Below are 25,200 nucleotides of genomic sequence, written 5' to 3'. Positions count from 1 at the left end.
TGTAAGTTCTAGTTGATCTTTCCCAGCAGCATCCTTGCAGGCAGGAATCAAGAATCTTGTCTACCTTTCCACCAGGTAGCCCTCAGAGCCTGGCTTACTCTCTGGACACTGTAAGTTAATAAATCAGTGAAAAGCACTCAAACCACACACACACACATACACACACACATGCGCGCACACACACACACACAGAGAGAGAGAGAGAAATAGCAGGAAATTTTTTATTGGTCTAGAATATAAAGCTACTCTGGTCCCACCATTTTTCATTGCACTAAACAATTAAATTTTTATGTATACTGGGTTTGAAATAACAGCACAGAAATCTTCCAGATAAAATTAAATATATAACAAAAAACATGAGGTTATAAAAAATCAGCCTATTCCTGCTATATAGAGTTTAATGTTCCTTCATTCATATTATAAATAGATGAGATTCAGATCTCATCTATTTATAATATGAGAATGATGCAGTATTGAGAGATTAAGAATTTGATTACCAAAAAAAAAAAAAAGGTGAAGGAGGGAGCAGAAAGGACTGAAATGATAAGATAAGAGAAACCAAAATTAAAAACAAACAAACAAAAAAATAAAACTTCGGCACAGGCAACTAGATAAAGATGATTAAAATCCACATACAAGAATATTACATATACTTTAGTGTTTTAATGTCTTACATGGAAATAGCAATAATATGCAATTCAACTACAAAAATTATCAGAAATGGAAAATTAGGGAATAAGAGGAAGACATAAACCAAGAACCATGAATATGCTGATATGATTTTAAAGAAACTCTAATATGATGGAATAAATCACTAAAGTACTTAAAATTACAAGAAGTAATTGAAGTTAGAAACGAATTAATAATGGGAACAACTTTATATGAACTTAATGTATATTGTGCCAGTTATAATAAGCTTGTAGTAGAGAACTTTTTATCTCTTTTGTGTGTGTGTGTGTGTGTTTTGTTTGTTTGTTTGTTTTTGAGACGGAGTCTTGCTCTGTCCCCCAGGAGTGCAGTGGCGCGATCTCGGCTCACTGCGAGCTCCGCCTCCCGGGTTTACGCCATTCTCCTGCCTCAGCCTCCCGAGTAGCTGGGACCACAGGTGCCAACAACCACACCCGGCTAATTTTTGTGTGTATGTTTTTAGTAGAGACAGGATTTCACTGTGTTAGCCAGGAGGATCTCGATCTCCTGACCTCGTGATCGGCCCGCCTCGGCCTCCCAAAGTGCTGGAATTATAGGTGTGAGCCACTGCGCCTGAGCAAGTTTTTTTATTTCTTGTAACTATGGGAAGTAAAAGTATTTAATAATTTGAACTCAGATATTTTATGTATTTCAGATTTCTTATGCTTACTCATGAATGAAATTGCTGTATTTTGTTAATTTATAAAAATATATGGGATTATTCTGTTGAAATAGTTCTAGGAGTTGATTTGTGTCTTCCCTAACTCTCTCTGGGTGACTTTGGTCAACATGCCTCTCTGAGAATCTTTAGTAGCCAATGCCTTCCACAGAAGAGAGGTACCATATGTGCTTCTTCAAAATATGACTTACATGAGACATGGAGTAAAACTGAAACATAATTAACAACATAAAAGTTTCTTGACTAATTAAGGAAGCACCATCTATTCCTTGCCTGATGATATCTGTTATCACAAGATACCATGTCGGTAGAAACTCTAAATAGCTAGAATTAAACCTTCTTATTCAAAGTTATTTTATTTCCAAATGACTTCACAACTACCATCCCACTAAATTAGCTTTTGTAAAAATGAAATACCTTCTAAAGTGGGATTCACATTTCTGAGCTGTGGAGAACCTCTTTTTTTAAAAAACATAAAGAATGAACTTAACAATATATAACTTAATCAGTGGAATCTCTCTGATATGAATTTAATACCTGTTTCAAATGAATCATGCCTTTTTTGTTGTACATTCACATTTTTAGGCACGACTTTATTGTGTATAGCAAGAGTTTTCTATAAACTTGTTGCCACAAGGTTGATTTAATGAAACCATTTCAATGTTTTATATTCTCTTCCAGAGTGCAGAAATTCAGATACTAGAAATGTAATACTTTCTAAGAATTTATATAACCTGTAATATACTTTGTGACATTTTTCGAAGTCATTATTATATTTTTAGGATAAAAATTGTCCAAAAAATCCCACCATCTTGGTTTAGTCACAAACTTGATATGGTTATATCATATAATTTATTCTCTCCCCTAAATTCTCTCAACTCAAAAATGAGCATAATGTTGACAGGAGTTACTACTTAGAATCACTAAGAAAATTTTAAAAATCCAAATTTACTTATGAATCTCAAATAATTACATGCAAATGAAGTAATGGTAACACTAATAATGGCAGCTAACTTTTCATAAGTATTAACCACATTCCCAAGCACTTTGCTAATCCTTTTCATATACAAGCTCAACCAATCTTTTCAAAAGCCCAGTGAAGTAGACATAACCAATCTCATTTTACAGACAAGAAAATTGATGCTAAGAGAAGCTGTGCAATTTTCCCAATTCTTACACATACTTAGATATGAAGCGGAGATTTAAAGGTACAGAATGTTCATAATCAGGCTCCTGAACAGTTCAATATCCACCAGTATATGTTATATCTCTTTTATCTAAATTGAAAATCATTAAAAGCAAGGACCAAGTCTCATCTATTTCTGGCATATTTCATAGCACATAATAATGTAAAGTGTGTGTGTGTGTGTGTCAATATTTATTTACCAAGCATATTCACCAAGTGCCTATGCTCTGGTAACTAATAGAAAAATAAGCAAAACAAATAAATAATTGTTCAGAAACAATGCATATATCACATTATTAAAATGGCATATTACAGAAAACCTAACTGAAATGATTATGGAAAATATCTGATATATCAACTAAGCTGCACGCTTATGTTATCTCTATTATTGTTTTGTTTTGTCAAGAGATATTTCAGCCCAATTGCATCGAGCCTCTGTCTAGGTCAGCATTCTGGCAGAGAGCCAGTAGCACATTCATAGAAGGTGACTGTAAGAGTATTTGGAGAAGGTGGTAAGCATGCAACAGGTGAAGGGGAAGGCAAGGGATATAACTGAGAGTTAGCAACAGCTGTAAGCCACCAGCAACGTATCAATCCTGGGGTAAAGGGTCAAGAAGAGGAAGCACTGAGACATCTGCAGCTTTAGGAGAGAGGCACCCAAAATGAGCTAAGACGCTTGGAGGAGGAACTCAGCCACAGCATCTTACATGAAATCAATAGAAGGGGAGTATAGTAAATCACTAGAAGGGGAGGAACTTAAAGCCACTAGCTGTTCCTGCCTTCCAATCTGATGTTGCCTTGCACTGGCCAAAAGCAATATGAAGCCCGAAGGCAAGAGAAACTTTTGATGCCACTCCTAAAAGTCCACGGGGTTAGAGGCTGGTGAAGAGTGAATCTGGAGGGGCAAACAGAGAATATCCGTCATAGCCACTGGAGAAAAGTGTCTCTTGCTGGAGGAAGCATGGTTTGAGTGATTTCAGACTAGTGTCTGTGCACACAGAGAATGCATTCCAGGCTCTCTGCAAGAAGTATTACAGCAATCTGTAAGTAGAGTGAATCTCAGGGCGGTTCATAAACACACACCTACACAACCTGTTCAACATGGGTTGTATTTTCTTGAGCTTGGGAATGTGGGAAACATACTCAGGGCTTTCTTTGTCTTAATTCTTCACTGAGCAAAGGTAGCACTCCCTAAATGACTTACAGGAGAACCAAGAGTTTGCTAGAACACGGAATTTGCTGTCTATCTAGCTACAAGTAGTTTTAATTTTAGAAATAGCCATTTGATTCATTACTAAAACCATATTTGTAAATGACTTCTGTACTTTTACAAAGTACAAGGTTAAATAAACCTACACAGTGGTTTGAAGAGGTTTAATGTGCTAAAAAACAGTCCCTTTTACGGAGCCAGCGTGCTTCAGGATAGAAATTATTTTAAAAATTGATATGAAACAGTGAAGACCTCTTTGTGCCTCCATTTCTTTTATTTGTAAATAAACAAATTAAGTTTTGAATCATTTCTGGCTGACATTCTTTGATTCCCTGTGTTCTTTGACAAGGAATGGGAGCAGAGGAGAGGTTCAGAGAAACCATTACAGGAACAAGGACTCTCCCAGAGGCAGAATAGAAGAAGAATCAATGAAGATTTAGGCAAAGAAAAATATTTCAAATGTATTTTTTTCCCCAGAAATTGCCTACTCTGCTTTTTTTTTCACAGTCTCTCAGGGGATAATAAGAACATTCTACTTCATTTCTCTATTTCTTCAAAGAAAAGTTTTACATTTTATATTTGGGGGAGATAGCTATTGGTTAAATAACTAGTTCTACATTGTAAATTTAACTTGAGGAATCGTTTCATTTTCCCATTATTAGAAAGGGCTACTAGGAAGGGATATTGTACATATATCTACACACACAGTCAAACAAAAAGTATTAATAAAGAGCTATATTGTCACTGAGCACACATGCCTTTTCAACTTTAGACGTCTGCATATGCGGTTCCCCTAATTGGAGTTCTTTCCTTTTTCTTGAAGTCAGTTTCTAGGAATCACTTCTTTTACAGATACAAACTCACAAACTTCTTATCCTGGAAAAGTTTCTTTGACTTTCTTTAACCTTGTCGATTTTTCCCATTAGAGGAGCTCATAGAACCATGACCCTCTCATTAGTAATATTTGTCATAGTTTAGAATTAAATATTTATTTGTGTGATCATTTAATTCACATCCATGTGCCTTTCCTACAGCATGAGCTCCATGAAGACAGTCTACCCTGCTCATTCATGTGTATCCAGTGGCCTGCATATAGCAGACACTCGTGAAGCTTGGAGAGCCATTGAGCGAGGTGCATTTTTGTGCTTGATTGTGTAACGTGCTGTAGTGTGTCTTGTGTTTCAGATGGACATGTTTTCAGAAGAGGCACCATACACGCTGGAGAAGGGAAGTGTTATCAAAAGTGTTTTGCCATGAGTGCTCCTGATTCATGGCAAAACACTAATATGATATGTGGCTTCCGTCCATACCATCTGAGAATAGATAGTATGATAGATGGTATGATTGATGGTTTTATTTATTTTTCTCTGGAGCAGGATTTCCAAAGCATCTACACTAAACCTGTGCTAGGTTTTGTTCATCATCTCCACCCTAAAATTCAACCTCCGCACTGTTGGCATTCTGGGCTGGTTAGTTCCCTGTTGTGGAGGCTACCCTGTGCATTGCATGATATCTAGTCGCACTCCTGACCTCTAACCACTAGATGCCAGTAGCAGCTTCCACCACTCCCACGGTAGAACCAGAAATGTCCTCAGACGTTGCCAAATGTCCCCCGGAAGAAAAAAAATGACTCACAGTTGCATACAACTAACTGTTCTAGAGGAGTTACTTGACAGATTCAAATTAGTAGATAAGTGTAATGGAAAGGGGGCTGTTGAAATACTAGTGCAAGGTTTTTCCAACGTATTTCACAATAAAAACGACCAGTTCAGCATGTTAGTCCTCATGGCAAGGTCCACTAACATTATTAATTCAAATTGTTGCTGTTCTTAATGGTTTTACTTCACAGTTTAAAAAGTCTCTTAATCTGCAATCATTCCCTAGGGGTTTTCAAGTAGAAGTTGAGTTTTCATAAATCAAATAAATAAATAAATAAATAGGCCAGACTTCTCACATCTAAAATTTCACTCAAGTTCCCTTCGTTTTTAACTAAGTATTTTGAATTTGGTTTTGTTTCTCTGCACATAAGCTCACTTTAATATTGCTATACAAATTAATGTACACTGAAAGCTTGACTAACAGAATTAGGCAAGGTTCTAGAAATTTAGTTGTAGTAAACTGAAAATTTTGGTTTAAAAATTACCATTGATAATACACTTCCTGTATTTCCTCAGGTACCAGGTGCTCATTACTTTAAGATAATCTAAGAATAATTTTGCAGGTAAGTAGATTTACCTTTGCTTTCGATACCCTACTAAAGTAGTCCTTCTGGGTGATACTATTGTTTTGTAAATAAAGGTAGATGAAAGAAAAGGTTAGCAATTATCCCAGTCTAGATGATGCAGGCTACCAAGTTGGACAACGTGTTTACAAGATGTCTTTTTCCACTCTTGGGTTATATGCAAGATCATTATTAATTTGATTTTGTTCATAAACTCTGACTTCAATTTCTACATCAATAAAATGGTTATATTAGATATAACTACCTTCTACTTTGGAGTAACGGTGAAGAGATGGTATATAAACCTGTGTATCTAATGACTTGTGTCCAACAAAGAATATCTGAATTTTTAAATGAATCAATAAAACCATTAACATCTTTATTTTTAAAATAAGTTTCCTATATATTTGTTTATTTCTTCAATAAATGCCAAACACTGTTAAAAAATAATTTCTGTGGGTAGAAGAAAACTGATTTTGTAATTATCTTAAAAATGCATACCTTTCTAATCTTTATAGCCTTTAATAATTAAATGTACATATATGTTATCATATAAAAATGATTTATTCTTTAACAACATTGCATGGACACTACAAGTCTCAGAAAAAGGCAATCTTAGAAAAAAAATATGATATATATTAGAAGCAACTTAAATGAATTTTTCACTTTTCTGTACTTTCAACTAATTTTCTTAATTCTTGTATGCTAAAAAGTATACTTACTTAAAGGAATACTATGCAGCCATAAAAAAGGATGAGTTTGTGTCCTTCGTAGGGACATGGATGCAGCTGGAAACCATCATTCTCAGCAAACTATCGCAAGAACAGAAAACCAAACACTGCATGTTCTCACTCATAGGTGGGAACTGAACAATGAGATTACTTGGACTCGGGAAGGGGAACATCACACACCGGGGCCTATCACGGCGGGGGGAGGGGGGAGGGATTGCACTAGGAGTTATACCTGATGTAAATGACGAGTTGATGGGTGCTGACGAGTTGATGGGTGCAGCACACCAACATGGCACAAGTATACATATGTAACAAACCTGCACGTTATGCACATGTACCCTAGAACTTAAAGTATAATAAAAAAAATAATAATAATAAAAATAAATGCAAACAATTACTTTGCTTAAAAATGACTAAAATTCAAACTTACAACTTTTGCTGTTGTATTCCTCAGTCCTTTTACACTTCATTTTCATGACTGGGTCTTGCATTTGTATGCCTCTAAGTAAGTCACTTTTTTGAGCAGACTTTTGGGATAAGATGCAGAGAGAATTTCAGAACGTGTTTTATTTCTTCAGGAAGAATCTCAGATATGAGAGTTTGGTGCATAAGACCAGACTGCAGAACATAAAATGGTTTTCTCAAGTCTATACTAGCTAGAAAGCAATCACCCTTTTTCTTTCTTTTTTCTTTTTTTTTTTTTTTTTGGCCTAAAAGGACTTGTGTACTGATTTACACAATTCTGTGCCATTTGTGTGTGTTTATGTGTATGTGTATGTGTTATACAAAAATGAGTCTTTCCACAGGGAATTTTGCCATATTTCCCTTTGACTGAGTATGAATTATGCTGTAGATAGATTTATGAAATATAATGCTAATTCGGATGGTCACATATTGACTTGTAGGGTGATACTGTCCTCCTTCAAAAGGCCCTAGAGAAGTTCTTTTTTTTCTCTTCTGCATCTTACTTTTCAGTCGAAATATCAGTTGCAAGCTTTTCTCAGCCAGCTATAAAGGAGAATTTGTACTTCTGCATAATATCTAATGTACCACATTCATATTCATGTTTGAAAGAGAGAAAACTAGAGAAAGCTAGTAAAACATTGTAATAATAAACATGAAATAGAAGGAAGCTATCATTAACTCAGTTTGTAGCTCAGCTTGGCATTTTACAGATGTGACAGGAGTCTTTAATTTGAACTCAAAATAGAGAAGTGTGAGTTTGAAAATGAAATATACCATGGAGTTATAATGAGTGTTTCCTTTCTCTCAGAAAAAAAGACAAGAAATTGAACAAAAGTTAAAGGAGTCTTTTCAGGAACATCAGACAAAGATCAAAACCTTAAACCAAACACGCCAATGTTTCAGGTTTTGTTTGCTTGTTCTTACATTTTAAGCGCATGGTAGTACTCTGAAATACGGAGTCTACAGAAAGGTGGGCAAATTTGATATTCAGAACACAGACTGACAAACATTTAGTTATTTCCCTTCAGCCTTATATAATCAATAGTCCTGTTAGATAAAATAGGCTTTTCTAAGAGGAGATGATTAGGATTACGGAGGAGTATCTGAAAGATTCAGAGGGGATAGAAAAGATTTAAGCTTTATTACTGACCAGACTAAGATATACAGAGAAGACTCTAATAACAAACAAAACAACAAAAACATAGTTAAGCAAGTACAAAATACAAAATCGAAGGAAAACAAGAGCACAAAAAATTGGAAATTATTATCTGAAAGTGAGGAGATACATATACATACATGAAATAAGGTTAGATGGAAGAGAGGTTGTGATGAAGTGATGAACAGGTGTATATGTAGTTATGAAGCATTGACCTCATGCTATGATGAGCTTTATTCTGTTGTTACTATAAGAAAGGCTAAGAACAACTGCTCTGAAACCCAATCACCATGGTAGGTATAGTCTACACATAGTCTACTGAACATGTTATTGGTTTACAGATAATCATATATAAGGTCAATGTGCAATTCCCAACTTACCTGTCTTAGAATTTACCTGAAAGACATGCTATTTAAACTTCATGTCTCAAAAAACTTTATTCTCCCTCAACCTTTTTTTTTCCCCCATCTTTTGGTGACTCTTGTCATTATTTAAAACTATTTGCAAGGATTTTCTGAGTAAAACATTGCCTCTGCTTCCAGATGTCTCATCCTCTTAGAGGTGAGGTGGTCTTCTATTTAACAAGGTACCTTATTTGGGTTTCTTAATTTCACAGAAGGACCTCATTCCTACCTTCTGATGTTTATGGATCTGGCTCTAAGCAGAAATGCACACTTAATCATAACCCCTCTTCCTTCTAACTTTCTGCTACTCTCCTTCAGAAAAAGCTCAGACTCAAGGAGCAATCATTATGAATGATGATGAGGTGACATGCAAGCCGTCCATTTCCCTAGATACCATAAACTGAAGTCTAGATCAAACCAAGCTATTTAACAGTTCCATACCAAGACATTTTGTAGAAGTGTTCTTATTACTACGTGATGCCTTGTCATAGAGTTGTATTGAGCACTTCATGAGAAACAAATGTATGAAACACACTATCGATTTGATCGTAGGTATGTTATCTATAACACCACATTGTTTCCCTTTATCAAGATCACAGGATAAATTTCTTGCATGGTTTTTAACCTGAAAAACCTGTAATTTGTTTAAGCAACCAGACTCTGCGAACTCTGAGGTTTGTTCTGTCTCCCTTCTCAATTCAGCTGCCAGGAAGTGCGGATCCAATTTTCTCGTCCACTTTTGGCGTCTTTTCAGGGAAACCCCCCTGCCTTAATCTTGCTTCACCTTCACCTCCATTCTCATTAACGTATTTGATCAGATTATAACATATGTATTTCTATAAGCCTTTAAAATATTTTTAGAATAAGACAAGCTATAAATATAAGAATGAATAAATGAATAAGTAAATGACAGAGAGGGTGTGAATACATAAATTAAAACTTCATAGTCTGAAGGGAGAAGAAAAGGTCAACTGTTACCTTGCAAAACCCAGAAGTTGATTTGAAGGATTACTTCACATGAAACAAAAGGCAGGCCAGCCTTCAGGAACAGTAGAGCAAACTAAGCGTGCTCTCCAGGAACTGTTCACCAATTTTATCTTTTTGAGCAGCATATCAATAATACATTCCACCTCACTTTTGGTATCTGATTGATATAGGAGTGAGACTATGAATCTCAAAGTTCCAAATGATGGGCTGCCTTCCTGATTTTTTTATGATGTTCTCAAAAAGTGAGTGACAGATACCACTCTTCAGCCTTCTTCACTTGTATGCACATGTACTTAGCCTAACCAAAGTATAACACTCACTTCAATATTTCCAATTAAATTAGGATAATACAAATTGCAATGGCTATAGACTCTAACTATTCTAAATTGTTACGCTATATACCACTCGTTTGTAAATGCTAACTTTATTTTTTTCTAAGAGCCCTTTTAGATATGAAGACATTTCTGCTCACTCAAGTAACTGTAGATAAGTTAATCAGAAATACCTAGATAATACAAAGCTAAAAAAAAAAAAAAAAAAAGCCTTCAAGATATGTGTAGTTTAACATATTTCTGTTAGGATTTCTTTATCGATATTTTCCCTGGATGTTAAAATTTCCCTAGATTTGAGTATTTACAATAATAATCCCTCTGGCCTCACCTCCCTTTCACATGTCCACTCTCTCATTTAAGACACATCTCAGAATTCTCTACAATGGGCATCCTGATTTGAAGAAACCACACTGATTAGTCCAGTGCTTTTTGTACTCTGAGTCTTTTATGAATTTTGTTAGTTGGTTACTATTTCTCATTCATTCAAATATAGATTTTTAACACCTTTCAAATTAGTTGCATGAGAAAAACAAAGTTGCAAGAAAATAGCACTGGGAAGAAGGTTAAGAATTGTGACTTGCTTACTGAGTGTTTATTTCTGTAAAACTTCTGGGGCCTTAGTATTCTCAGTCACGAAATGAAAAAGTTGAACTTTAAGATCTTTAAAGGCTCTGCCTGGTCTTAAACACTATTGTTGTTAATTTATTTGTGCATCTTATCTAGTTTTTTTGTATATATATTATATAAGAAATTATATATATACACACACACATATATTTAAGTCTATGTGCCTTTTACAGCTTGTTCAAATAGATTTCTGGGTCTGATTTCTTTCTCTTTACAATTTATTTATCATTATTATTCCAAGAGGAGTATACTGCTTAGGTTAAGGCAATAATGGACAATTATTTGTAACAATTTTGTTGTGTTTTCTATGCAATTATGTTTTTCCCTAAGGAACTTTATTTGTGATATCATACTGTCTATTTTCTCACAAATGTTCCACAGATGTAAAAAATCATCAATCCTTCCACATTAATTGGAGCCTGGATGATGGCGTGTGTTCCCTGTTGTTCAATCTGACCAAGAGGAATATTCTCATGAGAAGCAGAACAAATATTTCAAACTCAGTTGTATGTAGCCTCAGAACATCCTAAAAGCATAACAAATTGGCATGGTCTGTGTGGGCCTGATGCCTCCCCACTCCCCACCACCAGAACTCGCAGACATTGCCTTGCCTAGTTATTCAAAACGCAGTGATAGCTTCATGTATGATTTGCCTCCAGGTTGAAAAGGTAAGAGACAGAGAAAAATGCAAACTGGAATCTTATTATATAAATGTGAATTTATCTATGAATACATGTATATCATATATGATATGTAGTATATATTATAATGTGTGTGATGATATATGTAATAATATATATGTACTATATAAACGAAAGGATAATTATAATAAATAATACACAACTATATATGTATTTGTATACAGTTATATATGAATTTATGTATACTATGTAGTATATGTTATATATTCAGTATTTTCAGCTGTAGTGTGTATAATATATGCAATAAATATGCTTAATAATATGTATATGCAATGCTTATATTATATATACTAATGGAAATAAGCTGTAATAAATGCAGACACATACACACTTATATATTATTTATATAAATATATAAAATATGGGCTGGGTACGGTGGCTCACGCCTGTAATCCCAGGACTTTGGGAGTCCGAGGCAGATGGATCACGAGGTCAGGTAATGGAGACCATCCTGGCCAACATGGTGAAACCCTGTCTCTACTAAAAATACAAAAATTAGCCAGCTGTTGTGGTGGGCACCTGTAGTCCCAGCTACTCAGGAGGCTGAGGCAGGAGAATCACTTGAACCTGGCAGGTGGAAGTTGCAGTGAGCCAAGATCGCACCACTGCACTCCAGCCTGGGCGACAGAGCGAGACTCCATCTCAAAGAAAACCAAAACCAAACAGACAAAAAAATATATATATACACACACACACATACACACATATACACACACATATACATGTATATACACATATATACATGTATATATGATATATGCAGAAAGAATGACACAGAGACACTAGTCCTAAAGCCTAGGCCACGGTTGTTCAACCTTTTGGCTTCCCTGGGCCACACTGGAAGATGACGAATTGTCTTGGGCCACACATCAAATACATTAACACTGACGAGAGCTGATGAACTAAGAAAAAAGGTTTGGGCATAATTTTCGTGATATCTGCCACCACAGATAAGCAAAAACATCCTCACATTCAAAGGGTTGGACATCCATGGCCTAGGTTTTCTGTTGCAAAGCCAAAAACTGAAGTTTGAAAAGTTTATTGTTATTGTTGCTTCTTTCGTTGCTGCTTTAATTTTAAAAAACCATTGCTTAAAATACCACAGCAGTGTTTACAGCCTGAACCTGAGAGCTGAGATAGACGCGTGATAATACAACAACTCAGCTCCATCTTTCCCCCCCTTCGAGTTGGGAAACCTGGAGTCAAGGTAGGAGGTCAATAAAATCCCTTAGATTTGGAGAAAACCCATGACCACAGATGAGTGGGTCTCTGGGAGTGGAGGATCAGGGTGTACAATTGGCCATTCAAGGTGCCACCAGGAAAGCCGAGATGAAGGCAGGATATACGAGGACAGAAAGAGCCTGAGATAGCCAGCAGGACTTTAAGGTCACATGGTGTGGGTGCTGCTGTGTGAGCCACAAATTCCACCCTGAAGAGACTCTGGGTAGGCACCAGCTAAGTGAGAGACCAGACGGAAAACACGCCGAGTCTTAAAGGACAGGCGACAGCAGAGTGAGCCACACGGGGCTACCCAGTCAGGGATTTGGGCAGGGAATGCGATGCATTAGAGGCTGACACCCAGGACCTGGTGGAACAAGCTACACCCCAGTGGACGTCCCGGAGGAATGACAGCAAATGCCTCTCCTTTCATGTCTTTCATCTCTGTAGGGAGAAGCAGAAAATAGATTCAAAATAATTTCCGTTTGAAATAGAAAGCGAGGAGACTCCCACTGGGGCCACATCAAGGTCCTCACTTTGATGTGTGCCAGTTAAGATTAATTACAGGGAAACAAAGTTCCACACACTGGATGCTGCGGCTCTAAATGTTAAATGTAATACAGCTGCACATCTTCATGCAGCATATCAGCTCATCCCAATGACAATAAAGTGAAGCAGATACTGCAGAGGGTATTACAGATATGGAGATCAGCAGGGGCACCCATGTGCATGCTCACCACCCACTACTCTCTGACAAAGGGTTGGATTTATTAGGAGGTTATGTGACGTGGCCAAGCTAAGAACCACCAGAAGTGGAAGTACTCTCATTCCAGTGCACTTTTCATTACAGCAATCTGCAGGCAAATGTCTGCTTTAATAATCGAGAATCTACAAAACATTATCCTTAACTAATCATTGTTAAACTGGACAAAACACATTAATGGGAATAAAAGTGAAAGAAAACTTTCACCTACAATTCTACCATCTTAACAAAACCAATAAAGTTCCCTTTTCCACATTAACTAACTAAAAGTTGTCATGTATAAGCAAGAATGAACTATATAAATTCCCAATCCAAAGTATGTAAAACCATACACTATGGTCTATATTATTTTGTATGCATTTTTTGCTTATTTCTTTTTATGGATCATATTTAATGATTGATTTGTTTCTTAAGTAACCTCACCTCAGTTAGAATGGTTAGAATGGCTATTATCAAAAAAGACAAAAAAATAACAAATGCTGGCAAGGATGTGGTGAAAAGGCAACTCGTATATGCTGTTGGCAGGAATGTAAATTAGTACAACCATTAAGGAAAAGAGTATGTAGGTTGCTTAAAAAACTAAAAATAGAATTATCATATGATCCAGCAATCTCACTTCTAGGTATATATCCACGGGAATTGAAAGAAGCACGTTTAACAGATATCTGCAGTCCAGTTCACTGCAACATTATCCACAGTAGCCAAGAAACAGACTCAACCTAAGTGTCCATCAGCGGATGAATTGATAAAGAAAATGTAAATATATACAATGGAAAACTATTCAGCCACAAAACAGAATGAAATCCTGTCATTTGCTGCAACATGAATGAAGCTGGAGGACATTATACTGTTATTTTCTTAACCATTCCCTCCTGTTGAACATTTAGATGATTCACAATCATTTATAAAGGTCCTTGCCAACTCAGTGGACATGCATGGAAACAGCCTTAGGGTTCAAATACATCCTAAGAACAAAAGGAACAGCACTGCCCAGGCAAATATTGCCTTTAGATTTGAAGAATGGCTCTATCTGATTAATCCATTTTTAGGAGACAAAGTACAGTAACATCTCATACAATGTAAACATAGCCAGTTCATCAGAACGCAACATCTGTTTATGGATTACTAAAGTATGTAATCCAACATTTTAGAAGTTTAAAATTTAGGAAAAAATAAAACCTTTAAAAGTTATAATTGAGTCCTCACAATGAAAGAAAATAAAAACACTTGATTTTTACCATCCTTTCCCCAATCTGCATTATGAAGTCTTTTATTTTTTCCCCCTCTGAGAATTAAGTATTGATTTTTAAAGGCATATTTAGACAATTTTGCTAAGAAAAGTACTCTGTGCAAATAGTTTCCTGCGACTTTTCATTTAAGGACATCAGCACTTAAAGCATCTAACAGAATGTTACAATGCTTGAATCAATATTCAACAGTAAATTATATTTAAGTACAAAAAGTATAATAGTTGAAGACCAAGATGCTAATGGATAGAAACAGCTAATGTCCGATTTTCTACAAACTCACTGCAGAATTCTAAAGAGGATGTATAACCATCAGATTAGCAATTTTTATATAAAGCTTATTTCATCAATGATTTTTTCAACATTAAATATTGTTGTCTTTAAGGACACTCTTAGAAAACCCTGCATGTAGCATATTGTATGGAATGAACAAGGCTTTTTCCTTTTATTTCCCTTGATACAGTTGCAGATCTTTATGTACTGCAGAGTAGGTAGAAACAGTAACAGAAGAAACCTTGATATGGGTTGAATCTTTTTAAAACATAGACTTTATTTCTTAGCACAGCTTCAGGTTTCCAGAAAAATTGAGAATACAGTACCGAGTTCACATATACTTCACATCTTCTCTCCCGTTATTATTACATTAGTATGGTACAGTGATAAAATTAATAAACCAGCATCAATAAATTATTATTAAGTAAAGTCAATCTTTAGTCAGTGTCCTTGGTTTTTACCTAATGTCATTTTGTCGTTGTTGTTCCAGAATTGCATTCAGGATAGCACGTTACATTTTTCTCACTAAGTCTTATTAGGCTTCTCTTGGCTGTGACAGTTTTTCAGATTTTCCTTGTTTTTCGTGACTTTAGTAGTTTTGATCAATATTGGTCAGCTATTATGTAGAATCCTACTCTATTGGAATTTGTCCGATGTTTTCTCATTATTAGAATAGGGCTCTAGGCTTCAGGGAGGGACACCAGATAGGTAACACACGACTTGCACCACCTGTTATCAAGCGTGAATACTATCAGCATAACCTCCCACTGCTGATGCTAACCTGGATCACCTGGCTCTTCTGCTGAGCCAGATTTGCCTATTCTCCCTACTTGTTTATTTAATCATTTATCTATATCAGTATGCATTCATGGGAGCATTTCTTTACTTTCTGGCACCATAAGATTCTCCAGAATGATCTCATGTATCTCCCTTCCCAGTCCTAGAATAATACATTTCTTTTTTCCCCAGGAGCCCTGGGTGCCAGGAGTGCTCATTGTTACTGGGGTATCATTGTTCCTAAGCCCTCTCAGCAGACAGAGCAAGGAAATACATGTGTGTGTATACTAACCCATGTATAGGTTGAGTTTTAATGAATCATTAGATAAAATAGGTGTTTTGCCTTAAGATTGTCTGTGCTCTTTGACTTATTTCGTGTAAAAAATAATGTTTTAATACTTTTTTGAATCTTTAAAGGGAAATAGTAAGTCGTAGTGAACTGTTAGTCTCCAAATTGATAACTGATGGTAATAATAACAATTAACCATTGGATTTTTGTTAAATAAAAACACACAGGCATAATTCTGATATAAAGATCTGCATTATCACGCTTCCCTTGAAATTTAAAGACAGTAGATAGGCTGTTATACGGTTGCTTTATTTTGTATTTTTGCTTTACCTAGCCAGGATACCAGTGAAATAGTAACTAATCGAAAGACAAAACATGACCTAATCTTTCAAATGTAACTGCTCTGCTTGACAAATGCACCAAATAATATTTTTAAAAGCTAAAAGAAAATCTTTTGAAGCTGTGGGAGGTGTTTCTATGAGATTAATTTGTGGCCTGTAGTTTACTTATTATTTAGTTAATATCATTGCTTGTTAATTTCAATTTGTGACTAATCTTACCTTAGATTTCATTATGTACTTTAGAAAATTCCTAGTTTTTTAGTAAGAAAAAAGTAAAATATTGTCCAAGTAACCTGGGAAAGTTATTCTAAAGAGTTCATTTTTTTCAGTAGTTCATAAATAACTGAGATTATAAATTAAATGTTTTTACTTCTTTCCTTTTCTAAATTTTCCTCTCCAGGATTAACTATTTTTCTAATTATTTTATTATTTCAAACAATCAATTTGATTATTTTAAATAAATTAATTGGAAAAACAATGACAGTGCTGTATAATAAGTAGGGAGTTTCCAATTAGATACAACAACTCGATCTCAGTAGTAAATCAAGATAAGAAATTAATACAATTCATTTAGCTGGAATACATTCCTTTTCATTTGAATGCTTTTGTTTCACCATGACAATTTGTCATTTAAAAAATCAGATAAGCGTTTTAAAATAAAGAATAGGTTAAATGTTAAATATAGACCTTGAATTTACCACAAATTACTTTCCTGGAAAAGATATTATAAGTCTAATACGAATTTTCGATTTAAATCAATGTTAAAAAGCAAGTCTAGTGGAAAAAAAAAGGAGAAAAAGAAAAGGAAAATGGTCCCAAATCACATTTTATGCTAATAAAATGGTAAACCTTTAGAATAGATTATGTGGTTTTAAGAATATGTCCTAAATAAAAGAGGGCGATCAGTATTAAACATCTAAGTATACTTTCTTAAAGAAAAAAAAAAAATTATTAAGCATGCAAAATATCTGGCACCATACTAAGTGTTATTTTTTAATTAATTTTTATTTTTATTTTAAGGGCCGGGTACATGGGCAGTATGTGCAGGTTTTTACATAGGTAACCATGTGTCGTGGTAATCTTAAACCTTTAAGAAAATGTTCTGAAATTGGGAATAGCAGACTCTGGCTTAGAATGAAGCAGCTGCAGAATGTATGGCCATGTGACTTTGGATGTGTGTGCTGAAATTGCTGTGGTTTTACCGGCCCATGTTTCCTCAGGTGTGCTCTGGGGAGCATGAGTTGAGTGGGACATTAATAGCTACGATTCAAGTAAGGGTCTTCCAATAGTAAATATGTGAAAGACATTGGGTTAAACAAAAGAAACAGAGTGTTTGTTTGTTTTGCTGCAGAATTCCAAAAAGCCTTTACTATACAAATGTGCCTCATGAATCTCTAAGTAAGAACATTTCCCCAGGCTTACTTGCTCAAATAGGTGATTGTGGAGCACAAAACTCTTATCCTGTTCATTAACAGAGAGAGAGAGAGAGAGACAGGCAGAGAGAGAGAAAAGAGAGAGAGAGAGACAAAGAGAAAGAGACAGAGAGAGAGAGACAGAGAGAGACAGAGAGAGAGAGAGGGAGAGAGAGAGAGACAGAGAGGGAGAGAGAGACAAAGAGAGAGAGACAGAGAGCGAGAGGGAGAGAGAGAGACAGACACAGAGAGAGACAGACAGAGAAAGAGAGACAGAGAGAACGAGAGAGGGAGAGAGAGAGAGATAGAGGGAGAGAGAGACAGGGAGAGAGAGAGAGACCGAGAGGGAGAGAGAGAGAGACAGATGGGGGGATGGGGGGAGACAGAGAGAGAGTTATCTTCCTCAAGATCGAAGGTATGCCATGCATTTTACATATGATATATTTCATTCCTATGATAAACCATACATTTGTCATTATTATTTTCTCTTCTATAGATAACAAAACCGAGGGGAACAAATTAAATAATCTTCTCAGTTTCAGTCAATTAGAAAAAGGCAGCTGGAAATATGAATCCCCTTCTCCCTGAAGTCCTCCATTACTCTTTCTTCTATTCTAAATAGCTTTTGGAAAATTTTAGAACATAAATAATATATCCTATGTCACATGGATAATTATCGGTGAAACAACAAAAGAGGATTGAGAGATTACCACTACCACTGTCCCCATCAACCCTTCCTCTAAACCCTTCCCAGTTAACTGTACACTCTGACAACAAACAGTGTGTTTGCCAGGCATAAGTGAGTAGTAAGTCTTCCTCTCCAACTTGATTGCATTCTTTGAACCCTTTCAAAAGAGAAATTCTGGAGAGTTCACTGATAATATCCGTTTTTCTCTTTGCTAGTTGTCTCACATATAAATCACACTCACTTTTAAGTAATTTAGTTACCCTGAATAACCAAGAACAAGAGTTAATTTCTTATATTCGATTTCCACTTAGTACACACAGTGAAAGGGGAAAGATCTGCTCATTTGCAGAAACATGTTAACATTAGCCAGGCACTCCCCTTTATGTGACACCATCAGATACTTTCTCTCTAGATTTTTCCAGTGCCCATCAGAGTTTTCAAGTTCATGTTAGGACCAATATAGTGTATACTAAGCTGAAATCAAATATAAGAGAAATGAACTCTTGCTTTTAGTTATTCTGGGTAACTAAATTACTTAAAGTAAGCATTATTTATTGTTTGAATACACACTTATGCCATGTATACTTGGCATACATAAGTCTACACACAATATGGCATAATATAATGCAAGAAACTCAAAACCTGAGACCAGAATAGCTAGTTTCAATTTCTGGTGTTTCCACCCAGTAATAACCGAACTTTCGCAAAGTCACTATCTCAATGAAAACCAGAGATCACAAACCTTACAAGAAAAGTAGCTGAAGTTGAGGTCTATGCAATGTTAACATTAGGCCCATAAAATCAATATTAAATGAAACAATGAATGACACAGGTAAAATTGTTAAGGGAAAAGATCTGCTCATTTGCAGAAACATGTTAATATTAGTCAGGCACTCCCTTTTATATCACACTATCAGACACCTTCTCTTTAGATTTTTCTGGTGTCCATTGGAGTTTTCAAGTTCATGTTAGGACCAAGATGATTTTGAAGACACAGGTGCTTCTCTCAGTGACTCTACCTCCAGCCAAAGAGGTCTTCCTAAACATAGGCAACTCTCCTCTGAGTTTCTGAATTTCTTCTAAGTTTGGCAGCATGTACCACTCTCCACACTCTATGCATTTGGAAGCCAGAACTTATTCCAAGTTGACTATGCAATTGATGTAATAAATCAGTGGCAGAACATTAACTAAGAACTCTTCGAGAATAATATTTGAAAAAAATTTTAAAGTGACCACATTGAAAATCTGATGAAAAACGTCAGCAGTATAGATTGCAATTGCCAGAATGCAAACCTCAAGGGGCAGATGCTGTCCATTTTATTCACTGGTGTACATCCTGCAATTTTATAAGTGTGTCTGGCTCATGCTAGGGAAGTAAGAACTCAAAGAATATTTGTTGAATGAAGAATGAATATTAAAATGATGAAAAAACTACGTGCCTAAAAATGAAGTCGTGGGCCTGTACACACTTATGTAAAAATATGAACAAATAAAAATATTACTTGGAACTTTGGGGATCTTTGGGTTAAAATATCCAAAAATGATGTTGCAGCCAAGGTAATGATTGACATAAAATAAATTTGGACTTCTCCCAAGGAAATAAAAGCATGTGAACAATGATATTGTCACTATAGCTTTCCACACTGTTCATATAAAACTACACAAGATTTCTATTTTTGTGATGTACTTAACTACACAATAGTAACATCTTTATTTGGTGGTTTGTTGGCAAATTACAGAAATTAGAGTATTTCATCTTCCCTTGTAAAATAGGAAAGGCTGATACCATTACAGCTACTTCACAGATGAAGATATTTAGGCTCAAGGCTATTAAAGGCCTTATAAAGATATACCAATCAACTGTTAAGTCCCTGTTTAGGAAGAGAATGTAAATAATTAAAAAATAGAAGTAAAAACAAAATAACAGTAATACTACAACAAACGTATCCAGATATTACTCAAAGCCCTTTCGTACTGAGCTCTTATCAATGACACTGTGAGGTTTGCAGTAGTTTTAATTCAATTTGTCAGATGCAACAGCAATGGCCTGGTAAGACTAAATAACCCTCACTCACTCATCCACGTATCTAGTAAATCGTGGAGGTGAGACTCAAACTTATGCTTTCTGACACCAAAACATGCTTCAGAAAGCCTGGCTGCCCACTACTCAATTCTTAATCCTGTTTTTACCATGACCTCTATAATTGTATGTGCTGAGGTGATACACACAAATATATTATCGATCTTTCTGTAATTCTTATTATATATATTACACATCTGCCCTAAATTGCACACGCACTTGGAGTGTTTTTTCAATTAGTGGTGGTGGGCCACATCTACCAAGGTTACCTAGATCCTGTTCTAACCATTAGTTATAAGTCAGCTGCCCAATTAAGGAAGATATTCGCGATTGTGAAGCTCACAGACCAACTAATTGCGTATATCAGCTAACTGGTTGTTGATATACACTGGTGTATACAGAGAGGCAGGGATGACCCCAGCAGCTCCACACCATTCCCCAGCAGCCAGCTGTATTTCTCTTCTGTGCAAGCTGCTGGGAAACTTCTCAAGTGCAGAAGTAATGTTAAGGGCACCACTAGCCTACTGGCCTTCTCTGTCTCTTAACTGTTGCATAAGATTATAAACTTTCCAATAGACATTCACAGTGTATGCTCAAATCATGTGTATATGTGAACTCAATGCCCTCTCAAATATTCAGTATGCATGAATTTTATCTTAGCTTTTCTCCTTTTCTCCAAAGCTGAAGCTTAAGCAGACACTTTGACAAGAAAAGTAGACCAGTAATTAATTCATTCAAGCATTTGAGTGCCTTCTCTATATGAGGACCCAGTACTGAGTGCCTAGTGATTTTGCTATACTTTACTTTGAATATTTTAAGTCACTAAAAAACGTGCCAGTTCATAATCTAGAGACCCTTTTTGTTGATTGGTTGATTGTTTAGTTGATTGATCGGTTGCTTGGATGGTTGATGGTTTGTTGGAAAGAAGGATGGGACAGGATATGATAAAGAATATAACTCTCCTTTCTTTTTCCTTACACACACTCATACACACACATACACTTTGGCTTAGTCCCCAACCCCTTTTATGTTAATTTTTTGTATTCAGTATTGCACTTGACTGACACAAGAAAGTCACTGTAGGTTTCCTCTGAGGTAAAGCTGGTTTCCACAGTGCTAAATTGCTCATTTAAAAGCATGCATTGGTGCTTAGGTACCTACAGGGCAACGGTGCTCACGTCAGCCACAGATCACTCCAGGCCAGAAGGAGTAACATATTTGTACTGCACATAAACAACACCAGGCCGTGCCATGCCAGTTTATTTCATGCATTTTGGCTCCCATTTAGAAAAAAGAAAACCTCATTATCTTGTGGCATATATTTGTAAGGTCAGTGGTTGGTTGTTTTCACTTTGAAAACTACTTTTACATAGATGATTGTGATTGCTTGGAGTTTAGACAAATACTCAGATCTGTGAACAAATATGTCTTAAAGCATCCTTTTCCCTTCTCCTCCTGAGTTCCTTTAGGTGTGGGGGATATAGGAAAGGAAAATGCTACCTTATACTTGTTATACAGGGAGGAGGAACACTGGCTAGCACAGCCATTTCTAGCATCCCTAGATTTGTCTCTTTCAAAAGGTAAAATACATAAGCAAAACCCCAATTAAGTTAATAAGTATTGGAAATTATAACACACGCACACTCATTCCTTACTTTGTATTGTTCAGAATATTTTTTTTTTGACCAGGGTGAGTAGAGTTGATTGCGTTCCCCAAAACCCAGGATGTTAAACCTAGAACTTATCTCAGGTAAAGGATATTTCAGTTATGTATAGTAGTAAGTTTTTTAAAAAAATAAATACTTTGAATCTGTTTTAGAAAAGACCCTAAACCATCCAATACAATGCACATTAAAATTACCCATAGTCTAGAAAAAACATGTCTGTAGTAAAAGTTAGTATTTGGGATCTGCAGCGCAAAGTAGCACATTTCTGTTTTTCTTTTAATGGGCATGTTCAGCAATTAAAAAAATAAAACCCACTACGTTCTGAATTCTTGTAAAGGGGCTGACTGTAGGTCAGAGCTAGCACATGAGAAATTTCAGCTGCTCAGGAAGCGCCACTGTGCCGCTGCCTGGCACTACTCCTGGCATATTCTGTTAGTTCCTGGAAAGGGTGAGTTAGAAGTCCTCAGAGATCAGGGCTTCACTCTTGTGGTTGAAAGTGGAAGACAGGAGAAGCTAAGAGACCCATGCGATGTCACAACTTCACCTGGGGCTCCCTCTGTGACTGTGTCTCTAAGAAGCCCGATGGGTTGGGAAAGGAGGAGGGCAAATGAGATTAAGAGAACAATAACGGGGTTTGGTTTGAAAGGCGAAGAGCTGTGTCAACCCTCAAAGCTCAGAAATTGCCCTATGCAGCCACAGACCAAACCTTGGTGGTGAGTGCTGTACATTTATGGCTGTGAGTCCACGCCCCTTCCACTGTCCTTGCCTTTTGTCATCTTTGGGCTGCCCACATTCAGCCTTCCAGTGCCTTTTTTATCTCATTTGAGATCAGAGCCCTGAATCTCCTACGAAGCTACCTGGACTGGGAACTGGATCGTGCTCAGTGGCAGGCAAGCGGGCAGATTAGGGAGCAAGTGGGAAACAAACGTAAGTGTCTGCTGACGTTGCTAACTGACCATCCTTCTCACTCTTCGAATCTTCAGCTCGAAGTCAGATCTGAATCCTGCCCCAATCTAGTGGAACCCGTCAGACTTGGCAGACTCCATGTGGAAGAACCCAACTGAGGCATAAAAACTTGGAGGGTCTGGGGTAACAGGCTCTAGAATATTCCCACACCCCTAGGGGTCCATGTACTCTACTCTTGAGATTCGTGCATACTGGCCAGTGCCCAGAGCCCAGGTTGCCAGGCACCGGGACTGCGGATCTGGACTGACAGACGCCCACCCAGGCGGCTGGGAGAGCTCATGTCTGCGCCCAACTCAAGTAGCTGCAGCGGCGCGCGATTTCTTGCCCAGAGTAGGGGTCCCCGTCCCTGCGAACCCGGATCTCCGCATTCTAGCCCGCGTTCCTGGAGCCCAGATTGAAAACCCCGCCAACTGTACCTCCCTGGAAAGTCCGGCACCCTCCAGGAGGGAAGCAGTGACGCGGCTCCGGGTTTGCTGTGTAGCCTCCCGTGCGCACTGACCTCCACCTTCCCTAGCTCCTGCTCCTGCGCCGCCGCGCGCTGCCTCGCCCGGGACCCGCTACACCCGCGTTGGTGCCGCGAGCTACCACGTCTCTCGAGCAGGCAGCCTGGGGCTCACTCACCGATCCTGAGTACTTGCGGGGCGGTCTGAGGGAGGATATAGCAGAGGAAATAGAGGAGTGCCCAGCTGGTGTCCCTGGTCCAGAGCCTGGGCTGGGCGAGGAGTGTGCCGAGCTCCATCTTCCTAGCTTCTTAATTCATGCCGAGATACAGCCGCTGCCGGACGCCCGAGAGATGCACCCAACTTGGGCCGGGTCCCCGCCTCATCCTCTCTGGATGCTCCGGTTCCAAGCACGCTGCGCGCTCCCCACCGAGCGAGCTCTAGGGAACCCGCGTGGGACCGCGGAGCTAGCTGGCAAGGCTGAGCTCGCTCGGGGCTCCTCACTGCTGTCGCTAGCCCATCACGGCTCCTCCTCCTCCTCTTCCATGGGCCGCAGACCGCGGAGGATCAGCGCTCTCCGGCGCCGGGAGCCCAGAGACGATCTGAGGAAAGTTGCTGCCCTAATCTGCAGGAACGTTTCCCTCATTCGTCCTCTGGTCAGATGCAAAAGTGGGGGGTAGGCGCAGACAGAGGAGGGGAAAGGGGGAAAGAAGACTAACGAAGAAGGAGAGAGAGTACTGGGTGAGTTGGTGCAAGGGCTCTGAGCAAGCCTGATGAGTTCCAGCAGGTTAACTGGGAGCGGAGCCACGTTCCGGCCTCTCTCAATCTTTGCTTTCCTCCTTCCCTCGCTGGCCCCACCCTTTATTTACTGCCCGCCCCAACCCCACTGATCAAGATACTCGCGCGCGCGCACACACACACACACATGCACACACACACACACGCTCTTTTTCTCTCCCTCAACTTTGCACTCTGCTGCTGGGAAGTCGATCGAGTGTTGCATTCTTAAGACAGATCAAATCTAAACTATTGGTCCTAGTAGAGAAAGCCTCTGCTGTCCGCTGTGAGTGGCAAGGAAGCCTCCTTGGTAATGTCCCTGTGCATCTGTTAACGGGTCTTATAGACAGTCAGGTATGATTCGACCCATCATTTAATGGAAAATCGCCTCCAATATTTTGGAAAATATGGGGGCTCCTGTTTTAACTCTGACAGGCATGAAGAAGAACAGGGGAAGGGGGAGAGGAATGAGAAAGCTTCAGTACTCCAAGATTATAGTGGCCTCATTCCTATTTGGACCCGAGATAATCTCTTGCAAATTGCTTCCATTTACACGTGCCACTGAGATCGAAGCAGCCTCCAGCGCCGCTGCTTTTCTTCATTTCTTTTAACTGTCAGGTTTGAACACTGAAAGATAGGCTATTTTAGCAATGTAGGTTTGGAGACTATTTCTCTGCAGAAGGACAAGGACACTTCCCTAGAGAAATTAGCATTTGATTATGTTGGCTTAATTTCCTTCGAGTTTTGTGGGGAATGTTCTATATAAATGTTTGCTAGTTCTGTATTAACATCTCTTTTTTGTTAAACTGAGTATAGATTTTGAAGAACTGACCTAATCCATATGGAAGTATGTCCACAGTTATATGAGCCTAGAAT

The 25,200-nt window shown here is 37.7% G+C and overlaps 1 protein-coding gene across 8 annotated transcripts in view; it reads right to left on the bottom strand.

Annotated features, from left to right (window-relative positions):
- The window catches only part of GRIK1 (glutamate ionotropic receptor kainate type subunit 1), a 403,736-nt gene extending 379,271 nt beyond the window's left edge, over positions 1–24,465 (bottom strand). For all 8 annotated transcript variants that reach the window (XM_007965616.3, XM_007965633.3, XM_007965600.3 and 5 more), the window contains exon 1: positions 23,729–24,465. In XM_007965616.3, coding sequence (XP_007963807.1) covers positions 23,729–23,846 — 118 coding nt within the window. In that variant the 5' untranslated portion in view covers positions 23,847–24,465. The remainder of the gene's footprint in view (positions 1–23,728) is intronic.
- Between the last annotated feature and the right edge of the window lie 735 nt (positions 24,466–25,200).

Source organism: Chlorocebus sabaeus, chromosome 2, assembly GCF_047675955.1.
Source record: "Chlorocebus sabaeus isolate Y175 chromosome 2, mChlSab1.0.hap1, whole genome shotgun sequence".
NCBI classification, from domain to species: Eukaryota; Metazoa; Chordata; class Mammalia; order Primates; family Cercopithecidae; genus Chlorocebus; species Chlorocebus sabaeus.
Note: the sequence above shows the minus strand (reverse complement) of the source record. Positions and strands in the feature narration are given on the sequence as shown.